The following is a 27,822-nucleotide window of genomic DNA, read 5'->3' as shown; positions in this document are numbered from 1 at the left end:
AGATAAAAACGTTCTACATTTAGAAAGACTAAAACACTGACATTAATTTTAGGAAACCAAGACAGCATCAAAAAATGTCCACAAACCATTTTCATAAAACATTACTATAGACTTCCAAAAATCGGTCTTTTACTGAACAATATTTTACTGTTTTTTCATCGCAGTTTATTTTGTCTAAACAACCAATGAAATTTCTGTTTTGTCTGTAATGAAAACTTCAGGTTAAATGCACGTAAGAATTTTATGCATCACATAAAACGGTTAAATTGTGTCGTAAGATAAGCCGTCGGTTACCTGTTATTGATAAGTCGTTTAATATTATTAAACGATTTTTAGGTATTTTATACAGCTTATTTCTTTAAATACATAGCAGTACTATTTTTAATTGCGGACCAATTCATTTTATTTTTAAGGAAAAGTAATGAAATGACTTTAGCGATCTCAGGCTGCTGCACTTACAAAAACTATACTGCGAGAGATTCTACAGCCTTATACTAAGGTCTATAAAGAATAACCGCATTCTACTAGAGTTTTCTTTTTTTCCTGCAATTGAATTTAAAACACGACTAAAGTGAATTGTTAGGCATAACTATATTACACGAAACAACAAATAACATAACATTAACACTAGCAAACCCCGACTTAGATTTTGCATATTTTAAAATCATGAAATCAATATCATTCAAGATATCAATCCCGAATGTGTAATTTTAGTTAATTATGAAACTGAGGTACAAAAAAAAACTACATATATTTTACAGCAAAAGAAATATATATTGCTACACTAACTATAATAAAAAAGATTTTTAAAGGAAAATTATTTTTATTACAACCGTAATATCACGAACTAATTATAAGCAGCTTTTATCAAATAAATTAATCTGTTTTTCATTAGCATAGTTTATTAACTATCTTTTGTAATGAAACTCTAAAACGTAGTTAATTTTTTTTAAAGCAACTTAATTCTTGTGTAGCTTGTTTACATTAATTTATTACAAGTGACTGTGCAAAAAAATACAGATAAAAAATAAACTACTGCTCATTTAATTACTTTCATGTTTCACTAATTCTAAAACATGTTAAAAATAGTACAGAAAATATTACATAATAGTTCTATACATAAAATAATTTAAGTTCTCATGAGAAAAACAGTTCTAGAATACTCAATCAAAATTGATAATTATTATTTCAACAATTTCATTTTTTATTTTTTTATTTAAAATATACGGTAAGAAATAATTGGATTTCTTCAACAAACAAATTAAGAAATTGAATCTAGAAAATATTCAAGATGTTAAAATTTATAGCAGATAAGAATTATTTTAATATACAATGATAGGTTGTTGAGTTGTTTACATTAACAGTTGTGGTGAAGCTGAGATATTTATAGAACATAATACAGTATACTACTAGCTGGTTAAGGTGGGGGAAAATATGGTAGATAATGCAGGCAGCCAGCAGCCACGCCTCATATACACAATATAATGGCCTGAAGTACTGTAGTAATTTACTTACAGCTATTTGGTAAACTCATATAAATTACCAAGGTCAACACTTCAATCGGCCTTGACCTTGTTCCGACCGTATTGCAGAATTAATGCAGCAATCCTCTATTAAAAATGTTTGACTAGATTTGTTGTTAAAAAAAAAATAATAACACATGGAAGTAAATAGTTCGTAAACTGCCATTTAAAAATAAGAAATCTTATCTATTTAGATATCAAAAATTGTAGTTTTAAATTTTTTTTAGTGAAACAAATAGGCCAACAATTCAACAAAACCCAATAGCTTTTCATCTCGAGTAAAACATTATAAACTTTTTACAATGAGGTGGCGCAGAAATGTTTAATAAGTAAATAAACAAATACGGACGTGTGAAAAATGTAAGCTGATGAATGGAAAAATTGAGTTAGGAAATAAGGCAACTGTTTTCACTTATAAGTAAAAAAAAAAAAAAAACATTCACTATTGCAGTAATTAAATATTACTGCAATAGGAGAATCAAGGAAAAATAAAAATCTTCACAGTTTCTTATTTAACTCATAAACTGTTTTTTCATAAAATTAATTTTTACTACGGAGCAGTGGGCAATATAAAAAAGTATATATATATGTATATATATCTCATTCAAAACAGGATGTTTACAACAATAAAAATAAATAATTTAGAGTATTTGGAAGAAGTTACTTTTGGCAATACATCAATTATTTTTCTACCCAGGAATATAAACAGGTTTTAAATTTTGTTTTATCTGGCAATAAAATAAGTTATTTACTGGGATAGGGATCTTTGTCATTACCAACAAATCTTTAATTGTGTTCCGTATATTCTTCTACATTTGTTACGTAATAAATATTTTATATAGTTACTTTATTCATATTTAATATATATTTCGTCATGCAGCTAATGTAAAAACACAGCATTGAATTCACAACCTAATGAATCACACACTAAACTGTAGTGCATATCACTAATTGTGCATTGTGATTGTAGCTATGTGCAATACTGTTTATAATGAATTTCGCTCACTAGTATCTAATGGATTAAAGATGAAAGTGGTGCAACTCAATCTTATTAAAAGATTAAGGAATTCTATACATACAAAATTACAAAAATGTACTTCTCAGAACAAAATGAGTCTAAAATATGGTTTCTACTATCTATTATGGTTTTTTTTTTTATAAATTAATTCTCATATAAACTTTGTTTTATAAAGGTGTGAAAGACAATACATATTATTCACAAAACAGGATGTTAATATCAATAATACATAATTAAGAGCATCTGAATTCTAAAAATTACTTACTACAGTAGAATAAATACATAACAGTAAAAACAATAAATACAACAAATTAAAAGAATGTTTAAACGATACTGCAAGATTTTGATAGAGAATTGACAATATCTACTTACTGATCAAGCTGAAAAAATTATTTTCATAGAAACTTCCCTGATCACATTCATAACAGTACTTTATAAGTTATATTTAATATAACTCATATTTTTATTAATATTTATTAATGTGAAGAATCATAGTTCTAAAAATTCATTAAAACTGCTAGAATAAAAAAATTAACTTAATATGGGTTTTAATGAATGGGTTTAATGAATTTTATTATACTATAATTTATAAAATAAAACTTCATTGAAAATTAACAATTTAATATAATTTTTTCAGTATATATTGTTACTGCAAATATGCGTAATTTAATATCGGCGGGCGATAACGGTAGCAACGATGCGACGGGGAGCACAGTATACGGACACGTTGATACAAGCATCACTCCCACCATAGCGACGCAGCAGCCACACCACTCTCGGGCACCAATAAAAGAGCGTTCACCACGAGAGTGACCGCAGGGTCGGCGTAGGGGTAGTCATACAGAAAGGTTGTGTTTCATAGTGCCCTGTGAATAGTGAGTGTTTGTGCAGCCCAGACCGGTTTACTGCTTCTACCTGCGTCGCCAGACCATGTGAGAAGGTACCGCTAGGACACCAGCCGGACGGCCAGCTACCTGCATTCCAGGCTATTGTCTACGACAGCTAAGATTAGAAGTTTTTATAACTTTCTTTTCTTTTCTGCTATTGTATAGTTTAGTGAATGTGAAATGTTATAGACATTAGATAATGTCTTACTAAAATTGTATAGCCTATACAAATTTTGTATAGGACTATTGTGTTATTATTATATTGTATTGTGTTGTGCTTTTATTTCAGGAAGTGTAATATTATGAGATATATTAAGTTAAATTTTATTTTTATTTTTCTATTTATTTAATAATGGAGAGCGTAGTTGCGCCACGCGCAAAGACGCGGCCCGCCCCGTCCTGTGGATCCGTGTCCAGCGACTCGGACCACTGCGATGAGGGGGCGTCTCTCAGGCTGGCCAAGTGAGCCAAGAAGGGTTTGGGGGGCTCTAAGCTCCCCAGACCGATTGCATCTGCGGGACCGAGCGCCTTCAGGCCGCCCACGCCATCATCCGGCCACTCAAATCCAGATTGGCGATGGATACAGGGGCCCTGCAGCTAATCCTGCTCCTCAGCAGAAGAGCAAGATACCACCAATCATGCTTGACTGTCCGGACAACTGGACGGGGTTATGTCGCACCTTGTCCGGCCTAGTCCAAGGCAGACAATGTCCGTGCATTTAGCCGTGGCTAAATGCACGGGTCTGTCAATGAGGATACAACTAGGCAGTGAGGAGGACTTTCGGGTATTGCAATCCCACCTGCAGTCCAAAGGTGTGGTAAGCCACACCTACCAGCTGTCAAGAGATAGGGAGCTGAAGGTAATATGCCGGGGGCTCCCGTTCAGCGTAGATGTCTCCGACATCAACTCACCGAGATGGGACTGGACGTCTCATCGGTGAGAAAACTCACCACCAGGAATGGCAAGGAAACTGCCAACTGTCTGGTCGCGCTGAGGAGGACCCCTGATGTCCGCAAGGTGTACGATATTGACACCCTGTTTTGTTGCAGAGTGAAGATGTCTGCTTACGTGACAAAGGGCGGACCTCCCCAATGCCATCGATCTCAGCGGTTTGGACACTCCGCAATTATTGCTAGAGGGTCTTCAACTGCCTGAAATGTGCAGGGCGGCATGAGACTGCCACCTGCAAAAAAAGAGAATCCCCATCAGTCTGTATCAACTGCAAGGAAGACCACCCCGCTAATTATCGCGGGTCCGGCTACTACAAGCAGATGGTAGCCAGACAAAATATTGGCGCTGCCACGACTCCCGCCAGCGGAAAATCTTGGGCCAGTGTGGCGTCCGGTGCGAAGGGGAAACCGACCGCCCCCCGGGCGGAGAAATCCGGAGAAGTTGCCGACAGCCTATGAGGCTATGAAGAAGAGGGGTGGGCGGGAGCAGAAAACTACACCTGCGCCAGTCCCCCGCCCTTCCGAAGCTAAACAGCAAGCCCTCCAAAAGGGGCCGAGAAGCGAAAAGCGGGGTCCACCCTCTGGGCCTGCGAAGTCACCGGGGACGGCTGCTCGGGTCGCGGGCGAAGACTTCCGGGAGGGGAGCAGCGACAGCTCGCGGTTCTCCTTCGCGGTGATAATGCCAGACATCCTGGCTGCCGTTCCCAGGCTAATGCAGGCGGGCGGTATCAAGGAGATATTCCACATAATAGTGGAAACTATCACCAACATAGTTGCCCGCTATGCATAAACGGGTCCTCAAGGTGTTAGGTTGGAATGCTGATGGGCTCCGAAGCAGGACGCTACAACTTCTACGCCTTGCTGAAGACCTTGAAGAAGACGTCATCTGCGTAGCTGAAACTAAGCTTACGCCTGCACAAACGGTGACACTTCGGAATCACACGATGTATAGAACCGACAGGGCGGTACCGCGAGGGCGACCTCCCGCAGGGGGCACTGCGGTATTTGTCCACAGACGTGTAACTCATTCAAGAGTTAACATCCAGACCCGTTGTCTGGAACAAGTGCATCCAGCTGGATTTTTCGGGGACAGTGTACAGGGTGTTTGCGTTTACAACCCGCCAAATTGCCCTTTACCACTGGATGACCTGGACCTCCTTCTGGATGCGCAATCACCTGCAATAATTGCGGGTGATTTGAACGCTAAACGCACGTCGTGGAACAGCCGCATAGCCAACAGAAATGGCCGCGCCCTCAGCGAGTATGCACAAAGGGCGGGGGGGGGTCAGGGTATTCGGCCCTGAAACTCCCACATTCGCGCACAATTCAGGTAGATTTCGGCCTGACGTCCTCGACATTGCAATAGTGAAGGCAGGGGATAAACCGCTGTCCATCACAACAATCGAGGACCTCAGTTCCGACCACTCCCCTGTTCTGCTCGAACTGGAAGATGATAGGGCCGGCCGATACTCGCCGCCCAGGTGTAAAGAGGCGGTCAACTGCATGAGATTCAATGAAACTCTCCAGAGGACCTACCACCGAGAGCCACTAGATCTGCTGGTCACGGCCGAGGAAATTGATAACGAGACCGAGTCAGTTACCACGGCTATCAGGGCTGCTCTTAGTACTTATACGACAAAAAGCCCAATAGACCGTTGTAGGGACAGGCTTCCTCTTAGAGTGACTAAAGCAATAGCCGAGAAGCCACGGCTAAGAACAAGATACAGACTCACCTTAGACTCTGACGATAAGCGCCTGCTTAACGCTCAGACGACCAGGGTGAAACAATTGCTTGCGGCGCACAGGGAGGAATCCTGGCGGGATTTTCTTGAGTCGGCCTCGGCGGATATGGGATCAGCTTTCTGTCTTTGCAAGAAGCTGAAGGAGCCCGGAACTCCGAAACACCCTCTGCATGGTTCGAGTGGTCTGGTCTTCTCAGACCAAGACAAGGCAGAGGTTTTTGCGGATACACTGGAAGACCAGTTTACCCCGAACACCGATGTCTACGATGACGACCATATAGAGGAGGTCGAGGATTTCTGGGAGACTTACGCCGAAAATGCAACAGCGGTGCCCCCTCAGGTTGATCGCGTACGCGAGGGCGAGGTCACAGCGACCATAACTGCCACACGCCCGGATAAAGCTCCAGGGCCGGATGGCATAAAGGCCCGTCCCCTTAGAAACGTCCCGCGATGTGTGATCACAGGACTAGCGGTCATCTTTACTTCTATTATCTGGGTAGGCCATTACCCATCCAGCTGGAAGACTGCGAAAGTCGTATGCTTTCCGAAGCCAGGGAAGGACCCACCACTCTTCCCTCAAAACTATAGGCCGATTTCCCTGCTCACGGTATTGTCGAAGATATTCGAAAGAGTAATCTTAGAACGTCTGACACGATATCTAGGGTGGGAGATCAGGCAAGACCAGTTTGGTTTTCGGAAGGGCCACGCGACAACGCACCAACTGGTACGGATCGTGGACAGCGTCGCCACACGCCTCAACAGAAGAATGGTCACTGTAACCGCCTTCCTGGATATGGCCAAGGCATTCGACAGGGTGTGGCACGAGGGTTTTTTATACAAGCTCGCCCCCCCTTGCCGAGTGAACTGGTGATGCTGTTGCGGTCCTACCTGATGGGCAGAAAATTCCACGTCTCGATGGGAGAGTCAATTGCCACTGACCGACCAATCGAGGCTGGAGTTCCGCAGGGTGCAGTACTTTCCCCCTTCCTTTTCACGACATATATCAACGATATGCCGTCCATAGCGGCATATGCCGGCCAGCCTCTACGCTGATGACACCGCGATCTTCTATACGTCGTGTAATACCGACTTCGCGGTGAGGAAACTGCAGGAGCAGCTGGACGGGCTGGAGAAGTGGCGGGTCCAGGTGAACGGAGACAAATCCGTAGCCGTGATCTTTGCTCCTCCCGGGAAAAAGCGGAAACGGCCAGACCGGTTGGAAATCTGTGGCGACCTCATCGAATACAAAAGGTCGGCGAAATACCTGCGGGTAATCACCGATAACCGGCTGACCTTCCGGGAACACATCTTAAGTGTAACCGAGAGGGCAAGGCAGGCTCGAGGAGCACTCTACCAGCTACTGAACCGACGAAGTCAAACCCCGTATCTAATCAAGATTTTACTTTTCAGAATCTACGTGATTCCGATCATGGTCTACGTCTTCCCGGCCTGGGGAGGACTGGCGAGCTCATATCTCTTGAAGAAGCTGGAGGTCGTCCAGAACATCGTCCTGAGGACGATATTCGGGGCCCCTTGGTTCATCAAGCTCTGCGCAGAGACGCTAGATTGCAGACAGTCTGCGAGTTGGGTCTGGAGCAGGCAAAGCGGTTCTACAGCTCAGCTGCTGCTTCCGAGTTCCAACATATCCGGGACATCTGCTGAGAGGACCTGCAACCACAGGTGGTCAGGAAACGACCCCATGCAGTCTTGGACGAACCGCCTTGAGGTAACGGCCGGCCAGGTAAACCATGCCACAAAAATGAGGTAAGTTCTTCTTCAAATTAAACATTCCTACACTTATATATTTATTATGTAACATGGTATAGTGATAATCAAATCAACAACTACAACGTGGGTTGTCGTCCCCTTTTATAATTGAGGTTGAAAACATATTTGACTCTGGGTTCTTGCGTATAAGAGTCAACATAATGACATGATACCTTTATGTCATCCCCTGTAAATTTAAATCAAAATTAATAACTGATAGAAATTTAAATTTAAACGAATAGGAATTAAACTTTAAATTAATAGGAAATTAATATAAATATTCTAACCACAGTTCACCCATGTGACCCATTATGTAGGGATTGATAAACTGGAGAAATGCATAAAATATCCAAATATCCCAATATCCAAATCACTAAATACACGCACGCATATATTTATAAAATTGTATATGTATATAGAATAAGCAAACTCCTTACACCCAATTCCCTCTGCTCAAACCTCCTTCACCTTCCGCATCAGAAGAAAGAAGAGGCGATGAGGCAGCAGAGGAAGAAAAGATGAAGGAAGAACTACCGCTGAAAGAAGAAACCTGCCTTCTAGCCCGCTTAGTTCTTCTTAGAACTACAAGCAAAGCGGTTACTTAAAGGTTACTCAAGAGAAGAGATAGGTAAGATCTACAGCTTCACAGTGAGGCCCCACCATAGGAAGATTGGCGGACATATTGTCAAATTCCACTTCCTCTTCCATACCCTTCCGACAGCACAACTACCTTAACCGATCCCCTACATACCATGGTGATGAAAGAACGATCTTTCTCACCCCCTTCAAAAGTTCAACCTGCTGTGCGCTTGGGCTTTTTCTTTTTCAGGTGAATCACGAAGAACTCCAGGGACAGCTAGAAGAAAGAGTGTTTGGCCACACACCACCAGACAGACCCCCCAAACCCTCCGCGGACCACTATATTTTCTAGGGCTAGACCAGCATCTGCATCAAATCAAAGTTTACATATAATAGGGGTCTATGAATTGTGGTGACAATTCAATTGAATTGAACAATTTTGAATTGTCACCACCCCGGTGCACAAAAACAACCTGCGTTATATATATATATATATATATATATATCTCTCCTGCCTGCCCTTACGGTGGGCAGACATCTAATCCTTAATAGAGGTATATCGCGCTCAGACTAGTCAATCCTAACAATAGTAACAACCGCTGGTAAAATAATCCCACACAACCTTTTCACTTCCCACCCATCCTTGAAGAAAGAAGCGAATTAAGAAGAAAAGAAGAAGAAGAAGAGTCAGAAGAAAGAAGAAAAGAAGACAACAGTCTGTCTCTCGCCAGTATAGTTCCCTCTGGAACATACTGGATACTAACAAGGTTAACAAGAAGACTAGAGAGGCAGACATGAAAACAAATATCCAAATCATCCCGAATCCATACTCCTACAGACTGAGATAGCTCTGGGGCGCAACGCCTCAGAGCAATCCTTCCAATCACATTTTCATTAATTCAAACCAAATTAAATTGAATTAAAATAAATGATAAAGTGTAAGCCCAAAAATCGCCTCCGACGTCCTTTCCTTAAGAGAGGACGCCCCCTTAAATGAATGATTTCAGCCCACTCTAGGGCTGAAATCATAGGGCGCGTCACGGAAGATAAGCTTATTAGCACATCGTTCTGTCGGGCCCCTACAAACCCTCCATTGGATCGGAACGCAATCCAAACTTCACAAAACGAATAAACATCAGCCACTATTAATAACCGTCAGTCCATTAGAATCACCCACCGCAAAGGACATGAGTCCATATACTGCGAAACGTAGGAGGGTATTGGACCCTTCGACATCCTTCCGAGTGACCGCATTTCATCGTCAACCACCACCTGGAGAAGACGAGGAAGTTCCCTGGCCGGCTCAACGTGGGAACTCCCGACGGAAGCCAACATCCCCACAGGAGCAGCAGGCCTGGCCGGCCCGCTAAGGGAGCCGCTGGACGCAACATTCCCGCTCCAGCTCGCCGGGCTTCAGTCGGCCTGGCCGGCCCGCCGTTGGACGCTACCTTCCCGCTCCAGCAGCAAGAGCCGGCCCTGCGTGGGATCGCTCGGGGAGAACCGCCGCGGCCGCGCCGGCGAAAGACGACCGACACTGCGGGGTTCTGGGGGCCACCACTACCACGCTGTAGCGGAGACCCAACTGCCGCTGAGGGAAAGCCCGGTCGGACTTCAATGGACGAGCCGCAAATCCCTTTTCAGGACCAAAAACGGCCCTTTTCAAGGCCACCGCAAGGTTATGAATTACGTGCTGCAGGAGCCATTCGGCGACAATATATGAACTAGCAGACCCGGAATCTAGCAATGCTTCACTATTGCTAGATTTGAGTATATATATACAGGGACCGGCATATAAACCTGACTATTTTTGAGGGATAATAATTTAACTGTGTTTCGTACTATTAAAACATTTAATATATCAAATTAAGATCAATTTTTGCAATTTATAGTGAATTACATGGTTTTTTTTTTATTTGAATATTATGTCGTCCAAATGTTTTCCATTACTCCTCACACACTCACTTAACCTCATTCTTAAATTTGACAATGCTCGCTCAATCATCACTTGTGGAACTGCTTCAATTTCTCGTTGAATGGCCTCCTTGAGTTTTGCAATTCAGTCAGTTTTGCAAAGTCATTCAGTTTCAGTCGCAAAAATTCATTCAACATGTTTACGTATCGATGAGATGTTACTGTTACTCTGCGATTTAACTCCTCAAAAAAATATAATTAGGCCGAACTTTGAAACCGCACACCACACAGTAACATATTGACTGTGAAGTGGTTTTTCAAGAATTTGCAGTGGATTATGCGAAGCCCAATAACGGTAATTTTGTTTATTCACAAATCCTGACAGATGATAACGCACCTCGTCACTTAAAAGAATAATGGCATTGTGGTGGAATTTTCGAGGATGACCTCGCAAGCTGCTTTGCGAGACGCCAAATCATTTGCATTAAGTTGCTGCACTAACATCATCTTATACGCATGTCTCGCTGCTGAACGTCGTGGAGACCGCGTAACAGCTAACCTTAAAGCGTTAATGTTTTCAGTCGTTCTCACAGTCCGTTTTCGTCCTGTTGGTTTCATTTTTAAAGCAGCCTAAAATTCTTCACCCACAACAATATCGTATTCCTACTAGGAACAGACGCGTGTCGATTTAAATTGAAATGTCTGCGAAATAAACGCTGTGTTACAATAACAGTCATTATTTTTAAAATAGGCTTCAATCACAAACGCTCGTTGTTCACCCAACTACAACATACTGGCTACTGAAATAGCATGAATAGACCTGTCGATGTACAACACTCCCGCCTTCTCATTGACAGTGCCAACATAACAATTACTACAAAATCGTCAGATTTATATGCCGGACCGTGTGTATGTGTATATATATAGATTAAATGAACAAAATTGAAAGTTTGATAAAACATAAAAAAACTGAACAGCACAGAACTTCACAAAATTTAACCTTTCCCCGCGCGTAAATCGGTCCAGTAGTTTTTTAGTCTACAGCGGACAAACACACAAATATTGCCTTTTATATATATAGAAGAAAGTCTGTTTGTATATTTGTTTGTTTTGTAAATATTTCGACATCAGTGCCAACCAACTAGCGGGTATAGTTTTTGCAAAAATATTTCTTTTGACGTAACTAATAAATATTCTGAATATGAGCCAAATCGGACCATAAATGTAATTTTTCCAAATATCTCAACCCGAGTGCCATCTAGCAGGTCCATTATTTTCAGTGGTATTTCTTTCCATGTAAGTAACACATATTCTGAATATGAGCCAAATCAGATCATAAATACAATTTTTTGAAATATCTCGACCCCAGTGCCACCTAGCGGGTCCAAACTAATCCAGAAATCTTCACAGGTGTGCACAAAACTCACCAAAGTTTCATCACAATCAGATGAATGGTATAGGAACGCATACAGGGCAAACAAACTTTCATTTTTAAATAAATATATAAAAGATATATATATATATTTTTTTTTTTTAATTTTTATAATGTTTTAAAGCATGTCATCCAGTGAAAGAAGTTTCCCTCTAAATTTAACAAACCTTATTTTCATAAATGGGAGAGAAATATTAATATTAAGATTTTCTAGTAACAACTACTGGACGTTGTTAGGTTATTCCTATCAAATGCAGTGTTTGGCACAATGCACAGGTAGCCACTGTTAAATATTGTTCATGTTTGTAATTTTGGCCATAGAATTTTAATCATGAAGCAATACACACTAGAACTCTACCTACGTATTATTAAGAAATATTATGAAGATCTGTGCTCTACGATAAACACATTTTAAACTAGATGATTTTTTTGGGGGTGAATAATTACCCAAAAGTTGAAATTATTTGCAGTGCAGTACAGAAATTTGAAAAAATGGGTCTGTAAAAGATATAAAAACAGCTGACTGTACTAGTTTTATCTTATTTAGGTGAAAACAATGCTGTGTTTCATGAGTGTAGTTGAATTCCTGAGAATGCCAATTCCATGTTACGTGGCAATGTCACAACCAACTTCAAGGGAAAATTTGATTTTACAGGAGTATAGGATTCAATCAACATATGAAAAGAAGCAGGACTAAATTTCTTAATTAGGAGCTGGAAAACAAAACAGTTCATGGAGATTTTTAAAAGAAAATAATTTTCAGTAACAAATATATATATTCAGTCTCTATATTCAGTCTCATTTTAAGCAAAACTATCACATCTTGGGAATGAATTTCTAAGACAAAATGAATGTAATTTTTCTGACACAAATTATTATTTGGTACAGTTTGTGAGTTACAGATGTTACTGCCTCTATTCTTTTGAAAACAAAGAAAACCATGTACTTACAGTGAAAGCTTGACTGTAAAGACTTCAAGAAATTTTTCACAAAACTGTAATGCAATTTGATATTGCTGGATTTCCTATTTTCTTTGAATTTACAAGAAATTAACATATAAACAATATATATATGTAAACTCAAAGATGAGATTTGATTCTTAATTTACGAGATTGAACCACAATTATGAAAATTTTGATAGAAGGATGATGCAGCATCTCTCTGACCATTATTATTTACTTTTCATAGCTACTCAGTCATACTTACTAGAGACAAAGTTTTATAAGTTTAAATTATATTAATTTTAAAACATGTAAGGCAACTTTTAATTGTAGAGAAACAATTATTACCATTTTAATTATGATAGTGAATATTTCAATAGTAAACTTATGAAAAACAATGGCATAATAATTAATCAAGCATCATGCATGCTCCATAAAAAAGAGTAATCAAATAAAGCACAGTAAAATTGAACAGTAATTCCTGTTTTGTTCTTTTACTTAATAGTAATCTGGCAATAAAATCACATTAAATTTTGTTTCACAATATATTATATAAATAATAATTGCATCAATTTAAGTTCTAGTAATATAAGAAGCCCACCACCACTTGTACTAAACTGAAGACAAACTGTCAAGTTATCATCTTTATACAACTAGAATTAGCAAAGCAGAGATATTCAATGAATTTTTAATGGTGATCAGTAAAAAAAACTAAAAAAAAAACCAATAAAGCTTTCCCAGAAAATTAAAAGCATCCGACTAAAAAAACAATGTAATATTCTATAAAAACATATAATTATAGAAAATGTTAAAAATAAAAAGTAAAAATAAAAGAGGAAATTTACCTGCACATGAGGCGGATAATATATGTACAATGGCCGTGTCAGGTGTAAGAACATTATTGAGGGTACTTTTGGTCTGTGAGTAAGCACAGAAATAAATAGCTCTCGATGGAGCTACTCCTACCAGGTTTGGACCAAGCCCTTTGAACAAGGCACGGGGTCCTTCATGCTCCACTATATGCCTACAACAAAGAAAAATATAACTATAACAATCTCTCAAAATCAAATCAACATTGGCGTACATAAATAACTGACTGTTAATATACGATAAATAAAAGAATGAGTGGAATTTAATTTCAAAAATTAATTCTACACACTCAGAAAACTTAGTAAACTAAAGTAGGTGTTTTTGTCAGAGATTTTAACTAAAACAAATTTTATATACAAACAGAATAATGTATACTAGGTTATTCCTTAAGTCTGCGAGAAATTTACAATTAACAAATATTAAATTGTATAACATTAAAATGAAGATAAACTTTCAAAATTACTATAAAAGAAATTTCATCCATGTAACTGCACGGTGGGCCCAACAAGCAATAGTAGTGGAAAAAATTTTGCTTATTAAATCTTAGAATATATTCAAAGCTTAGAATAATCAAAAAAAACATAAACAGTGTGGCAATGCAGCTATGATTTTGAACAGAATTCCACGAGAATCCACAAGTAACATAAACAGTTTTTAGGTAGAAAGCTACCTGTACACCACACCTGGCCAGGATATCCTGGGCCAAGTGAAAAGGTTTGGATTGTGCATCCCTAATATCTAAGTTTGTGTCAAAAGACGCTAATGTTAAGTTATGTTCTATTTAATAAAAGTTGCATTCAATTTGTATGTAATTCATTTTCCATTTCACCAAATGATTTATTTCAATTACATAACTATGTGTTAATAAAAAAAGGTAGCATAATTCATTGTTCAACATTGCTCTGGCTATAAATTAATATAATCTAACCATATTAATTTTTCCATAATAAAGTGAGGCAAGTGATTGCCCATCTTTTTTATCTATTGGGCAAGTTGTGACAAAATGAGGTACTATTTCTTGCAACACAAATGCAGTTTTTATTTCTCAACAGAGGATGTTGGTATTTCTTTTAGACTATAATTTTACCTGATAAAACATTTACTATTCCATGTTCCATGTTGGTGTTGCATTTCTCATTTTACTAATAGGTAACAATAATTCATGCAAAGAAAACCTGTACCCTATCCACTTGTAGAAAGCTCAAGTTAATCACCTGGAAATTATGCGACCAAAATTGTTAATGTCTTCATTTTTTTGAAAGTTATAAGCAACTTCCTGAGAAATTTCAGGAGTGGAGAAACAGATTCTAGGGAATGTACTTGACAGTTTCATCCGGGGACTCTTTAATAACAGATACACAAAAAAAATTTGTTTAATGTTTCTCTACGTGTGATACCATTTCTTGAATTGCTTTTCTGTGCACATGTAAATACAATTTTTAGTTTAAATACAATCACCTTTAGTTTTAAATAAAATATGCTTCAAAAATAAATTAGGGAAAAATACATTAAAGTCTGTAAAATTTACAATTTTTCATGGTTATACCTGTGTTAAAATGATTTTGCATATGCTTTTCTTTTATAAATAGCCTGAGGCACATCCCGAATTTATGCCTAACAGTAATCAACTAGAATGTTAGTATTCCACTTCTCTTTACAGCGGCTTTCCATCACCAAAATGTCTTGGTGAAAACATTCAGTGTTCATCATGTACACCTCTTAAGTTGTTCGGAAAAAATCCAGATGCGAGTGGAGGAAATGTTTTTTTCAAAGACGTATGACATTCCACAGCTCTGTATGAAGTAAGAAGCTGATTAACAATATCGTGGTAAATGTTGGATTTTTGTTTGCCAAGAAAAGGTTTGCAACCATTTTTAAATGAAGCCCAAAGCCGCACTTTCTACATTATTTAACATCGAGTTAAATACATCATCTTTGACCAACTTTCTTATTTGAGCCAATAAATATTCCTCCTTTAATTTATCTTTCACTTAATTCAGAAATTTCTGCCTGATGTACAAAAATCCAGGACTATCCTTCTTCATAAAAATTTCATTGCTGTATTTTTTTGAAGTAAATTCCAGCCTTGCAGTCTTATCCTAACAGTTCAGCTTGATTTTTTGATAAATTTAAATTTCTAACAAAGTCATTTAATTCACCTTCTAATATAAGATGTGGCTTATTGGAAAATAATTAAAAATCAAAATCATTGTAGTCTTCTTCAGTACTGACTCTTCATAGTTCTTTCATGATGTGCATTCACAGTTGGCTCAAAAACTAGAATAATTTCAGTGAGGTACAGGCCTGATTGCAGATTGCAGTAAAGGATATTTTACAGTATGTTAAGATTTTTTTAGAAATTCCAGACACTTTTTAAATGAGAGTAACAATCTGTTACATGATCCTTTGGTTCACTCCAGACCATAGGTACACCAAATGACAAAGCCTTCCGTTTACCTTTCAGCCACCCCCTTAAATATACAGAACAATTTGTGCATGCTATATGAGGAGCCCAAATCTTATCCTGATCACCACTTTTACACTGAAAGTACAAATGATATGCTTTTTTAATTAAAGGTGCAATGTTTTTTCTATTTGATTTTACGCTTAACTCACCACATACATAACAAAAGGCATCCACATCATTTACACAATTTCTAAACATTATGACACTGCAGTGTTAACAAACTTAAGACAGCAATAAGACTGAACAAAATTAATTCATTCCTAAATCCTATGCTTAATACAAACAACACAGTTGTGTTTTCACTTACATGTTTTGACCTGAACAGGCATGATTAATCTTATCCATGAAGGCTCACTCTTCAGTATTAGATGTGGTGTCATAATATGTGACTATATGATTTAATTATTTGTCTAATATTGCTTATTTATAGCTTCCAGATATTAACAAAGTTAAACAATAAAATATAAACTAACAAAATGCAATACAGGAGCTTAAAATGCTAACTATATGTTGAAAAATGAAAAAAAATCCTTTAATCAAAATTTAAACATTTTTCAAAAATGGTGGGTGATAGAAAGATTCTGAGTTCATATTCATTTTCAACATCAAAAAACAGATTAAAATCATGTATCGCATGTTAGGAAACAAAAATTGTGTTTATCAGTGTAATTGAAGCGCTGACAAGGGAAATGTAGAATGTAAAAAAAATTTCAGATTTTTTATAGAAAGGCTGGTAAAGGAGCCATGCCAATAGCATAGAAAGAACATTATGTCAGAGTCAGGAGTAATTTAGTTGTTGTGAATGAAAGAAGATTGCACTGGCGACAAGAACACATGAGTTAGAGCATTGAGATGGAAGTAAGTCAAAGTCAATCTAACCTCTATTAGTTGTGCTTACTTTGTTATCATATCAGTTATAATATTTATCAGTTATTGTGTTGATCAGTATGCCTCCAAAACCTTTTCCATCAAACTGGCGAGTCTTTTGATTATTTCTGCTATGAAATATAATATTTATTTACAGTGAGAAGTAACTAATAGTTTTGTTTACAGTCATTATCTTACTCTCTTTTGTGCAGGCTTCTTATAAATGCAAATATGGCTCCCATAGCTTTGGGGAGAATGAAGTACAAAAGTTGCACTCAAACTTTAGGAACCAAACTGAGTACAGTCAAGGTAATTTTTTGTTTGGTTTGGTGAACATAAAGGAAAGGAGGTTGTGTAAAATTGATGATCCCGCTTTGAGCCAAAACAGATATCTACAACCTACTGTTTACCATCAATGAATGGACATGTTCAAGTTTGCATGAAGACAATCAAAAATATTTTAGGAGTATCACAAAAGTGTGTTTACACTGGACTGAGAAAAAAAATGGGAAGGTGTTTTATTCAAGTCATAGGGGCAAAAATCCACGATTCCATGCCCATAAACTTAAATACACTGAGGATGACAGACAGTTCATAAAGACACACACTTCATCATTTCCCATTGAGCAAAGCCACTAATAATTGCATCAAAAATCTTTGAAACAATATTTGAGTTCAGATCTTACCATTAACCAGTGATTTTAATGAAGAATTTTTAGAAAATCATTTCAAAATCTTTCCTTCCATCGCCCTCGAACTGACACTTGTTCAACGTGTGATTTAATGAAAAATAAAATAAACATTACAGTGGGGACCAGAAAAACTACAACTTATTTTAAAAAAAAGAGTTACATCTCAGGAAAGCAATTGAAACATTTGCATAGTGACAATGCTTCTTCACACATGCCCTTGCGTGCAATATGCACAATCAAGATTGAAATGGAGCAGGTTTTATTACTTCCATGCGCACACACTCCAATATGTTTTATTCTCATTAGCTGTCCAACTTTAACCTTTGTATTCATGTCAAGGATACTAGCAAAAGTATCATGTGTTAATGGTGCGAGAGCATTGCTGGTTGCAGAGGGAATGAAGTGGCCTCTTGTCTTCTAAAGGCGACCACATCTTCTAATATAACTACAAAGAGAGCATCGACTGTGTGGTGTAACAACTGCACTGGTCAAAATAAAAACGGTATTGCTCTGATGGCTTTTAAATACACTGCTGTAAAACCTTTTTGATATCAATTTGAAATTTTTAGTGTTGAAACATTCATACATGCCATGTGACTTAGATTTCATCATTATCAAAAAGAGAAAAAAGTTTCTAAGCTCATGATTACTGAAAAAATATCTCAAATGTTCAGCAAGGTAAAGAAGTGAAACCATTCAATAATGTTTAATGATGAAAGAAGATTTTTGTGATTTTTCACTTATCTGATAACTTTTAAAATTACATCATCAATAAGGATCAGCTCTGCTTCATTGATTAGTATTTCGAAAAGGAGCAAATCTGTCAAAGGCATCTTTGAAATTCACTCTCTTCCACCACTTCAAAGAAGATCAATCATTAGTGATCCTAAAAAGAAAATACTTCTTGTCTATGTTGGAATTCACTGATCCAAAATATCATGAATTTATGATAACCTTTGTATATATATAAATATTTTTTTTTGTATAAAACATAATTTTCTTTATACTCATTTTTTTAATTAATAATTTTTATAATTAGTGATTTTTTCAAGTAATTTTTTTAATAAAAATGTCATAAAATAAAATTTTTAAAATGTAATACAACATTTAAACATATTTTGTGAAATTAATTTGGATGTTCTGACTATTCTGCAAATAAAATGTTTTTTTAATAGCATCAAAACTGTTTTTCCATTCTCCTGTATAATTCACTTTTTAGGACTTACTACCTTTTCCATGTCAGCGCAACTATCTTAGGCGTTTCTAATTTCTCATGACATACTGGAACCAGATTCCAACATAATTTTCCAGTTAATGTTTTATGCAGAATTACTTGTGAAAAAATAATAATTCACTTTTAATTAACATCAAACAAAAACAATGCGCACAAGGTTAAAGTACCATAACTTGTCACTATTTTCCCCACGAGACTTCTTCCTGAAGGAACAAATGAAAATTTAAAAATACATAAATTAATTATTGGGTAAAGTATAGATTATTCATTTGAAATTAATATAAATCCATAGGAAAATATGAAATTATAAGTAATATGGAATACTCAAAACTGTATGAAAATCTACCTTAAAAATCACAAACCAGATGCATTGTGATCGAAAATATTAGTTAACAGTAACGAAGAACATTAAATGCAATTCTGTCACATTAATTAAACTTTAATCTCTTTTAAAGTATTACTAATATATATTAATATAAAAAAAAAATATAATATAATATATAAAATAATATAATATTAATATAATATAATATAAAATATATATAAAAATATATTAATATATAAAAGTATTTTAATATATATTAAAAAATGTCTAAATGATATTTTTTTTGTCTTCAGTCATTTGACCAATTTGATGCAGCTCTCCAAGATTGCCTATCTAGTGCTAGTCGTTTCATTTCAGTATACTCCCTACATCCTACATCCCTAACAATTTGTTTTACATATTCCAAATGTAGCCTGCCTACACAATTTTTCCCTTCTACCTGACCCTCTAATATAAAAGCGATCCAGGATGCCTTAATATGTGGCCTATAAGTCCTCTTTTAACTATATTTTTCAAAATGCTTCTCTCTTCGTCGATTTGCCACAACACCTCTTCATTTGTCACTTTATCCACCCACCTGATTTCTAACATTCTCCTATAGCACCACATTTCAAAAGCTTATAATCTTTTCTTCTCGGGTACTCCGATCATCCAAGTTTTCTCTTCCATATAAAGCAACGCTCCAAACATATACTTTCAAAAATATTTTCCTGACATTTAAATTAATTTTTGATGGAAACAAATTATATTTCTGACTGAAAGATCGTTTCGCCTATGCTATTCGGCATTTTATGTCACTCCTGCTTCGTCCATTAAAATTTAATCTCTTTTAAAGTATTAGTGTAGATATTAAAAAATGTCTAAATGATATTAATATGCATAAATTTCTGCAATATAATACAGCATAATTACTGTAATACAGTATAGCTGTACAGGCTATACTGTATTGCTGTTATTAATATATTTCTGCGTATTTAATGGTTTTCAATTTTTAGTTTAATTTTAAAAGAACTTTTGCAATTTAACTCTTTTCTTCCTAACTCTTTCTTTTCTAGCTTTACATTTAAATTTAAAGATTTTTATTTATCTGTGAATTTTTTAAATTATTTCATGATGTACATTAGAAATGGCCTTTTCAATAAGCTACTTTTTAAAACAAATTTGTAATTTTTTTGTGAGAAACTAAAAGCAGAGAAAAATACTGACCACCTTATTCAAATTAAGAGTTTTCTATTAATTTTATACCCAGAATTATCAAATTAGCTCATATATGAAAAAAATCAGAGCAACTGATTACACAACTGCACTAACCTCCAAGTTGTAGTCTGGCTGCTGATACAGTCTGGTTTTGCCTTATTTGGCTGGATACTTCTACGTAACCCACAAGGTTGGTCTAGTGGTGAACTCATAACCACAAATCATCTGATTTTGAAGTCGAGAGTTCTAAGGTTCAAATCCTAGTTATTTATATACGTATTTGAATACTAGATCGTGGATACTGGTGTTCCTTGGTGGTAGAGTTTCAATTAACTACACATCTCAGGAATGGCCTACCTGAGACTGGTACAAGACTAGACTTCATTTACATTCACACATATCATCCTCATTCATCTTTTGAAGTAATATCTTACGGTGGTAATAAAGACTAAATAGAAAAGGAGAGGGATACTTCTACATGCTACACAATTCCATGGATGGATGGCAATGTTCTTCCTTTAGAAAATCTCAGCTTGCTTTTTAATTTCTATAGAAAAGATCATTTTTGTGATTATATTTAAACCCTATACAATATTTCTTAATCAATAACTCATATTATACATAGAATACATTTCTAAACATTTTGAGAACAAGTGGCATATTATACACAGGTTAGGAAATAAATAGAGCTCATTTAACAACTTGAATAATTTAAAACTATTCTGCATTACAGGAGAAGATAAGAAAATGTGAAATAAATTCCTAGCAACTATTTAAATATAAAATACCTTCTAAATAACACATTAATAAAATGAAGCCTTCTGCTTAAAAAAAATAATATTACAAAAGAAAAATAATTTGTAACAAGGAAAAAATTATGTTATTAACAATGCACGAATAAAAAAAAATACAGTCAGCCCTTTGGTATCAATATTAGAAACTATATTTGTGCAACTCCATAATTACTCTAAGTTCAGACATACAACTTTATTAATTTATCAGTTGCAAATATGGATATAAAAATCTATGAATAAAAGACCAAACATAGAACTAATGATTATGTTATGAATTATAATTGTACAGCACTAATGAACAATAATCCCAGACTAGAATAATAAATTACTAAGTGTAAACTAATTACTTCCATTTAAATACAATAGTATAATAGGTATTGTTGTATTTCAATTTTATAATTATGTATAACATGATATTTAATACTAACATGATATTATAACACTAAAACTATTTACACAAAATACATTAAATGAATTGACAGAAGGATCTCGATATGAATTCTGGTTAAGCTTGAATCTTTATTAACACTAAAATTTATGTCATATCATTAGAAAAAATGGGGATTTAGGGTACGTATAATTGAGCTTACCCTGAAGTTACTGGAGAGAGAGAGAGAGAGAGAGAGAGAGAGAGAATAAATAAAACAAATCATAAACAACTTTTCAGATTTGGTTTTATAAATTTTGTAGTCAGTAGTACATCAATTATGAACTATCCATGCAAAATCAATGTTAAAAGAAACATTTTTTTATCTACAATAATGTTTCTCAACATATTCCCTACAACAGCAATTTTTCCAATTTTTAACCGCAAAATAAACCAAACTTTTCAATGATCAAACCCAAAATTGGGCATCACACTGATCATCATAATCCATTACTCACAAAAACTCCAGTAGCTTTGTAATCCCTACAGGTCGATTTTCAAAGTATTGTGAATTTCTTATATTTTCAGTTATTTTAAAAAATAGTATTTTTTTTTGTTTTTTAAGCAATAACAACCAATTCTTGAAAAAAAATTTAGTTTGACATCAATAAATTAATTGAAATTCAAAAGAATCATAATAAACTTATTATTTAGTACAATATTAAAGATAAAAATTAAAAAGAATGTTTTAAGGAAAATTCTTCTCATGCTACTGTATTTCTAAATTATAAACAAAACAGGAACACAAAATACAGGGATTAGAAATATAATCAAACTAAAAATTGTAAAAATATATAAGTTTTCTATTTTTGATAAAATTTAAAACTATAAATAATTATGACAATAATCAATAATAATGTTCAACTTGGGGAAATAAATGTTTTAAAATAAGAACATAATATCAGTAATTAATTAATGAGATAACTCCACCAATCGCTATAGCGGAGTCGTAGCATCTTGGTCTTTCATCTGGAGGTCCTGGGTTCAAATTTCAGTCATGGCATGGAATTTTTTCACATGCTACAAAACTCTCACACACACGCTTTTCTGTAAGCTTCTGTGGTAAATCAATTCATCAAAAAATAAAATAAATATTAAATTGAATAAACTGGTCCAGAAATCACAACTGCCAGATTTGTTGGAAACCAACAAATAAATGGCAATACCTACAGTAAGAGTAAATTAAAAAAAAATAGTCAGCCCCTTTGTATCTGCATGAATAATGAAAAATGGAATTGAAATTAACAGCTTTTGCCTTTGTTTACTTGTTTGAATAAATGTCTATCTAAAATATTTTTTTAACATAAGTTTATAAATCAGAAACTAATAAATACAAAATTTTTTCTATACTTTAAAAATTTTGCTACACAACAATCATTATAAATAAAATCTGTTCTAATCTTAGAACATAAAATTTTAAAATAAATTATATGTTATTAATACAAATATTGAAAACACTAAAAATAAATGAATTATGAAAAAAAAATTTAAAAGGAAAAACTATTTATTACATAATGTACTAAACATAACATCTTAGTGACATCCTGGAACAATACAGAAGAACCAAACAACACCTTTATTAAGGTATTACAATGAACGCTCAAGAATTTTCTTATCAATGTATGACCAAATAATCTCTAACACTCGTTTGAATTATCCCAAAAATGCCTATAATAATGAGCGATTACATACTATAAATAATGATTTATATGTTGTTATGTCTTGTTTATATCCTGTGGTTTCAAGACTGTGGAAGTAGCAACGAATAAACTTAAAAGATCATGCAGAGTCCTACTAGAATAAAATTATAATTAATTATGGAAAAAATAGGAGAATGATATAGAAGTGAACTAAGCTACTGTATGCTTAAAAACAATGTCTTAATACAGATATCAGCTCTAAGATAGGTCTCATGCATCATGTACATCATTTTCCTTTATTTACAGCTAAACCTTTGAAACTCCCACTCCTTTTTACTTCATTTAATTCTTGCTTATCTACATACACCTTATTCAAAACCTTCTCTTCTCATATGTCCAAGCCAACTGATTAAGTGTGTTCTCATTGAGTCTTCACTACTTCAATTTTTATCCCATTTTTTCAGTTCTCTCTCATCTCCACCATACTTTCAGCCTTTTTTTTTCTTTCCCTTGGTGTCCATATTTCATATCCCTGCATGAGTTATCCTCAAAGCTAACGTTTTCAGACAATATATAACTCCATCTTTGCACATGACAACTACTTCTTCCTATTGCTTTCTTCACTACAGCTATCCTTGTTCATATTTTCTTTTCACTTTCGCAAATTTTTGTTTACTTGCTTCCTAAGTAACTGTACCACTACTTGTACAATCCTTTTTTTCTTTTGGAAAGATGTTCATTGTCCCTTTAACTCACATTACTTTCGTTTTCTTAAAATTCACATAGTGAATTCAGTGTGTTGTTAACATCATTCCATGATTAAAAAAAACAAACACAGATTCAAATTAAATAAAATCATACAAAAATCAAAAAATTTGCTGAAAAAAAAGATGCAAGTTCCAGTAATGTTTCTAACCTAGATGTAAGTAAAAATACAGAATACACTAAGATATCACTGTACATCATAAATAATTAAGATTATCTAATGCAATATAAAATATCAGCTACAAAATGACTATGACCACAAAGACAAAATCATTTGATTACAAATATGTTTGTATACCTTAGACATTGGACAAGACCGATAGGCTGTGAACCTGGCATACTGCCAAAATGTGATAATGAAAGCATCTGAGATGCTTGACGTGGGGATATCGTATTAATTCTCCTCCTCTGTATCGTTTTACATGTAACATGGCTGTTATTGCCATCAGGAGAGGCAATCTTTGGCAGGCACACATTATGAATATGAAACCCTGACTGTGACGACTGCAATCTTGTTTTAACAACTTCAAGAGGGCAAGTAACGACAGCTCCAACAGTTCCAGCAACTCTACAACAAGAAAAAATAATAATGAAATACAATAAGATACAGTATTTATCAGACAATATACAAATAAAGAAATACAGGATTGTCACTGACTGATGAAAGAAGTAAATAATTGCAAGATGAGATGGAGGGAACTACACTATTTTTATAAAAAAAAGAAATGGATTAAAAACTAATTTACAATTTCTAGATGGAAAGAAAATCACATCAATAAATAAACTGTATTTGTTGGTGATGGTGGTGATGATAATGATAATAATGTATTAAGCATTCTTAATCAGTAACAATATAGTGAATGTGGTGTATTATTTACAAAAATAATTTTAATTATAGTACATTTTGCTAATAAATATATATAATATATATTAAATTACCACTTATTATAATGTGAACTATGTTCATATTTTTCAATGAAAAATGAAAACTATTGTACAATACAATAAGACAGTATTCAAATCATGTAATTTAATTACCACTGATAATATATAATTAATATGAAGTCAAGTGAATTATGTAACAAATTACTTACAATATAATAAAAGAAACATTCAATTCATTGGAATACAAACTAATAACATAGTAAAGAACAAAGTTATCTGTTGCAAGATAAGATAGTTATAATTGCAATAAAAAAATACAATAAAACCTTTTAAACTTGGACACTGTTCAACATTACAATTTTGTAGGTCTTTGTGTTGGATTTTTATATTTTAAATGAACACTTATTTGTTTATTTGTATCATATTAAAGAGCTAGTTAACTTCTACAATCTGTTGCAAAATAAACTGGTTAAATAAAGGTAATCAGTTGAAGTGAAATAAAAATTATTAATTCTAATTGCATTTTATACTAATCAAATTTTATAATATAAGGAAAAGGATGCAGTGGCTGCAAGTATAAAAAAATTAAAAAGAAAGAATTAAAGGTATTTTTTTAAAAAGAAACAAACTAAATTAGCAGATTTTCCTTCAGGTACCATATTGCTTATTACCTGAAGGGGAACCCTCACTTAAAATAAAATAATAATAAAAAAGACTTCACAAATAGTACTAAAAAGTTATAAATAATTATATTTTTATTTATTAACTAAAGTGTTTACAACAAACAATTATTTTTGAAGTCGGTGCCAGCCAACACAAGTTAAACATAACGTTCATAAAGTTATCTACCTCTACCGACCGCTAGATGGTTAAACGGGATTCCCACATGTAAATTGGCATCTCAAGAGCATATAGCAGACAACATCTCACGATCATTCTTTTGATGTGTAATATGCATATTTATTTATTATATTACAACTATATCATATATATATATATATATATATAATAATTAAAGTGTAATAATAATATTGTAAAAGTATATTATAATATTTAAAAGCGCTGCTCAAATGAGACAGTGATGTTTAAAGGAAAGTCGCCAAGAAGGGAATGATTATTTAAGGAAAAACAGAGAAAGAAATCCCATGAATATTTCTGCAGATTTCTCAACAACAAGAAAGTACTCTCACAAATGAGAATGCACAACAATCGATTCTTACGAAACATAAGTCAAGAGAGTCATGCTCATTGTGTCAGTCAAATACACAAACATATGCCAAATGAAACGCAAGAGCAATGCTCTCATCGCCTCGGCTTGATATATGAGAAAGGAGAGTTACAGGAAGCTGTACCCATAAAATTTTAGACAAGACTATTATTTGAATGAAAGATGTTGATGGCTGCGTAGCCATTTCACCAGTTTGTACAATATTCCAAGCAACAAAAGGTTACAAAGATGTTGAGAGGGGCACTCCATTTTAATTCAGCAAATTTTTTTAAATTTTATTATTTTTATTTTATTTTCTAGCTTGCCAACAGGTAAAAAGTGTTGAAAAACAGACATTTTCATCATTTTTTCCATGAGTTGTAGCATTCTTATTTTACATCATACAGACGTCAAAAAGGGCTTTTTGGAAAGAGTAAAGATGAAACTTTATCTTAGTGTACTCAAATTCATTTTGATACATACCAAATCTTATAATGTTTACTGAAGTTACGTTTACAAATTGTTTTTTTTTTAATTTTGGGGCCAAATAAATAAAGAAGGATTTAGATAACAGGCCTGTTTTTTGCCTTCAAAACTCTTGGGTACTAGTAGATTGGACAGTTACAGTGTCCTTTACTAAAAAAAATGGCCGCCAAAACCACATGTGGGACAGGTGGCAAAAATCTGAAATTTTTACAGCAGTAAGTACGTTTTATGTACTTTAAAACCATATAAAATTTATTTTGTTACTCAATGGGTTGATGAGTAATGAAGCCATCAAAACCTCTAAAAACTTTGTTCCTTCTAACCTGAAAAATGTATCCAAAAAATTCACAATATGTACTATTTCCAATAATAATGTAGGCCTACTATGCTACATATTTTTATATGTCTATAATGAGATAGCATATATTCTAGACAGTTTGTAACTTAAAAGTACGACTCATACACACAAACTCATGTTTAAACACGAATGTGAATAGACATGCATGGACATGAATATTTGCATAATCCTGAATGTAGACATTGTAGAAGACTCGGTCACTGTTTTGATTTCAATGTGATATGTTGTATTGTTGCTAGTGTTAATATTTCTTTTTTTTCTTTTTCTTATTTTAGCCTCTGGGAATTACCATTCAGGTATTACTTCAGAGGATGATGTAAATGAAGTGTAGTCTTCTACAGTCTCAGGTCAACCATTTCTGAGATGTGTAGGTAATTGAAACCCAACCACCAAAGTACACCAGTATCCATGATCTAGTACTCAAATCTGTATAAAAGTAACTGTCTTTACTAGGACTTAAAGCTAGTGTTAACACTGTGGTTAGATAATGTACACTTGTTTATAAAGTAATTTTATTAGCGGTGAACTTCTCTTTTATGTGATATCTTTTATTTTTAATTTTATTAATTAGAGAAATTCTTATTTTAGCTGTAGAGAAACTGGATGAGACAAAGTGAGGTGCAATTTGTAGTGGTATAATTTATACTAACAATATTGTTATTGTAAGAACCCTTGCATTTTATAAAAATGTATTACGGATTGGTCAATTGACATCCACACTGAAACAATATGTCACAAATTGACTTGCAATAGATACTCAGTATTGCACGATATTTTAAGTTTACTGAACAGCAAATAACATTGATATCTTTAACCCAGTCAAGTAATTGATGAAAATGTTATTAAATGTGTCCAAGA

General features: G+C 34.5%; 1 protein-coding gene across 2 annotated transcripts in view; it reads right to left on the bottom strand.

Moving 5' to 3' along the window:
• The window catches only part of Rim2 (replication in mitochondria 2), a 124,440-nt gene that overhangs the window by 76,944 nt on the left and 19,674 nt on the right, over positions 1-27,822 (bottom strand). For both annotated transcript variants that reach the window (XM_075362991.1, XM_075363001.1), the window contains exons 2-3: positions 24,327-24,596; positions 13,596-13,774 (exon numbers count right to left, since the gene is read on the bottom strand). In XM_075362991.1, the coding sequence (XP_075219106.1) occupies positions 13,596-13,774; positions 24,327-24,596 (449 nt within the window). The remainder of the gene's footprint in view (positions 1-13,595; positions 13,775-24,326; positions 24,597-27,822) is intronic.

The sequence above is a fragment of the Lycorma delicatula genome, chromosome 1 (genome assembly GCF_047948215.1).
Source record: "Lycorma delicatula isolate Av1 chromosome 1, ASM4794821v1, whole genome shotgun sequence".
NCBI classification, from domain to species: Eukaryota; Metazoa; Arthropoda; class Insecta; order Hemiptera; family Fulgoridae; genus Lycorma; species Lycorma delicatula.
This window is presented reverse-complemented; position numbering and strand designations above follow the sequence as displayed.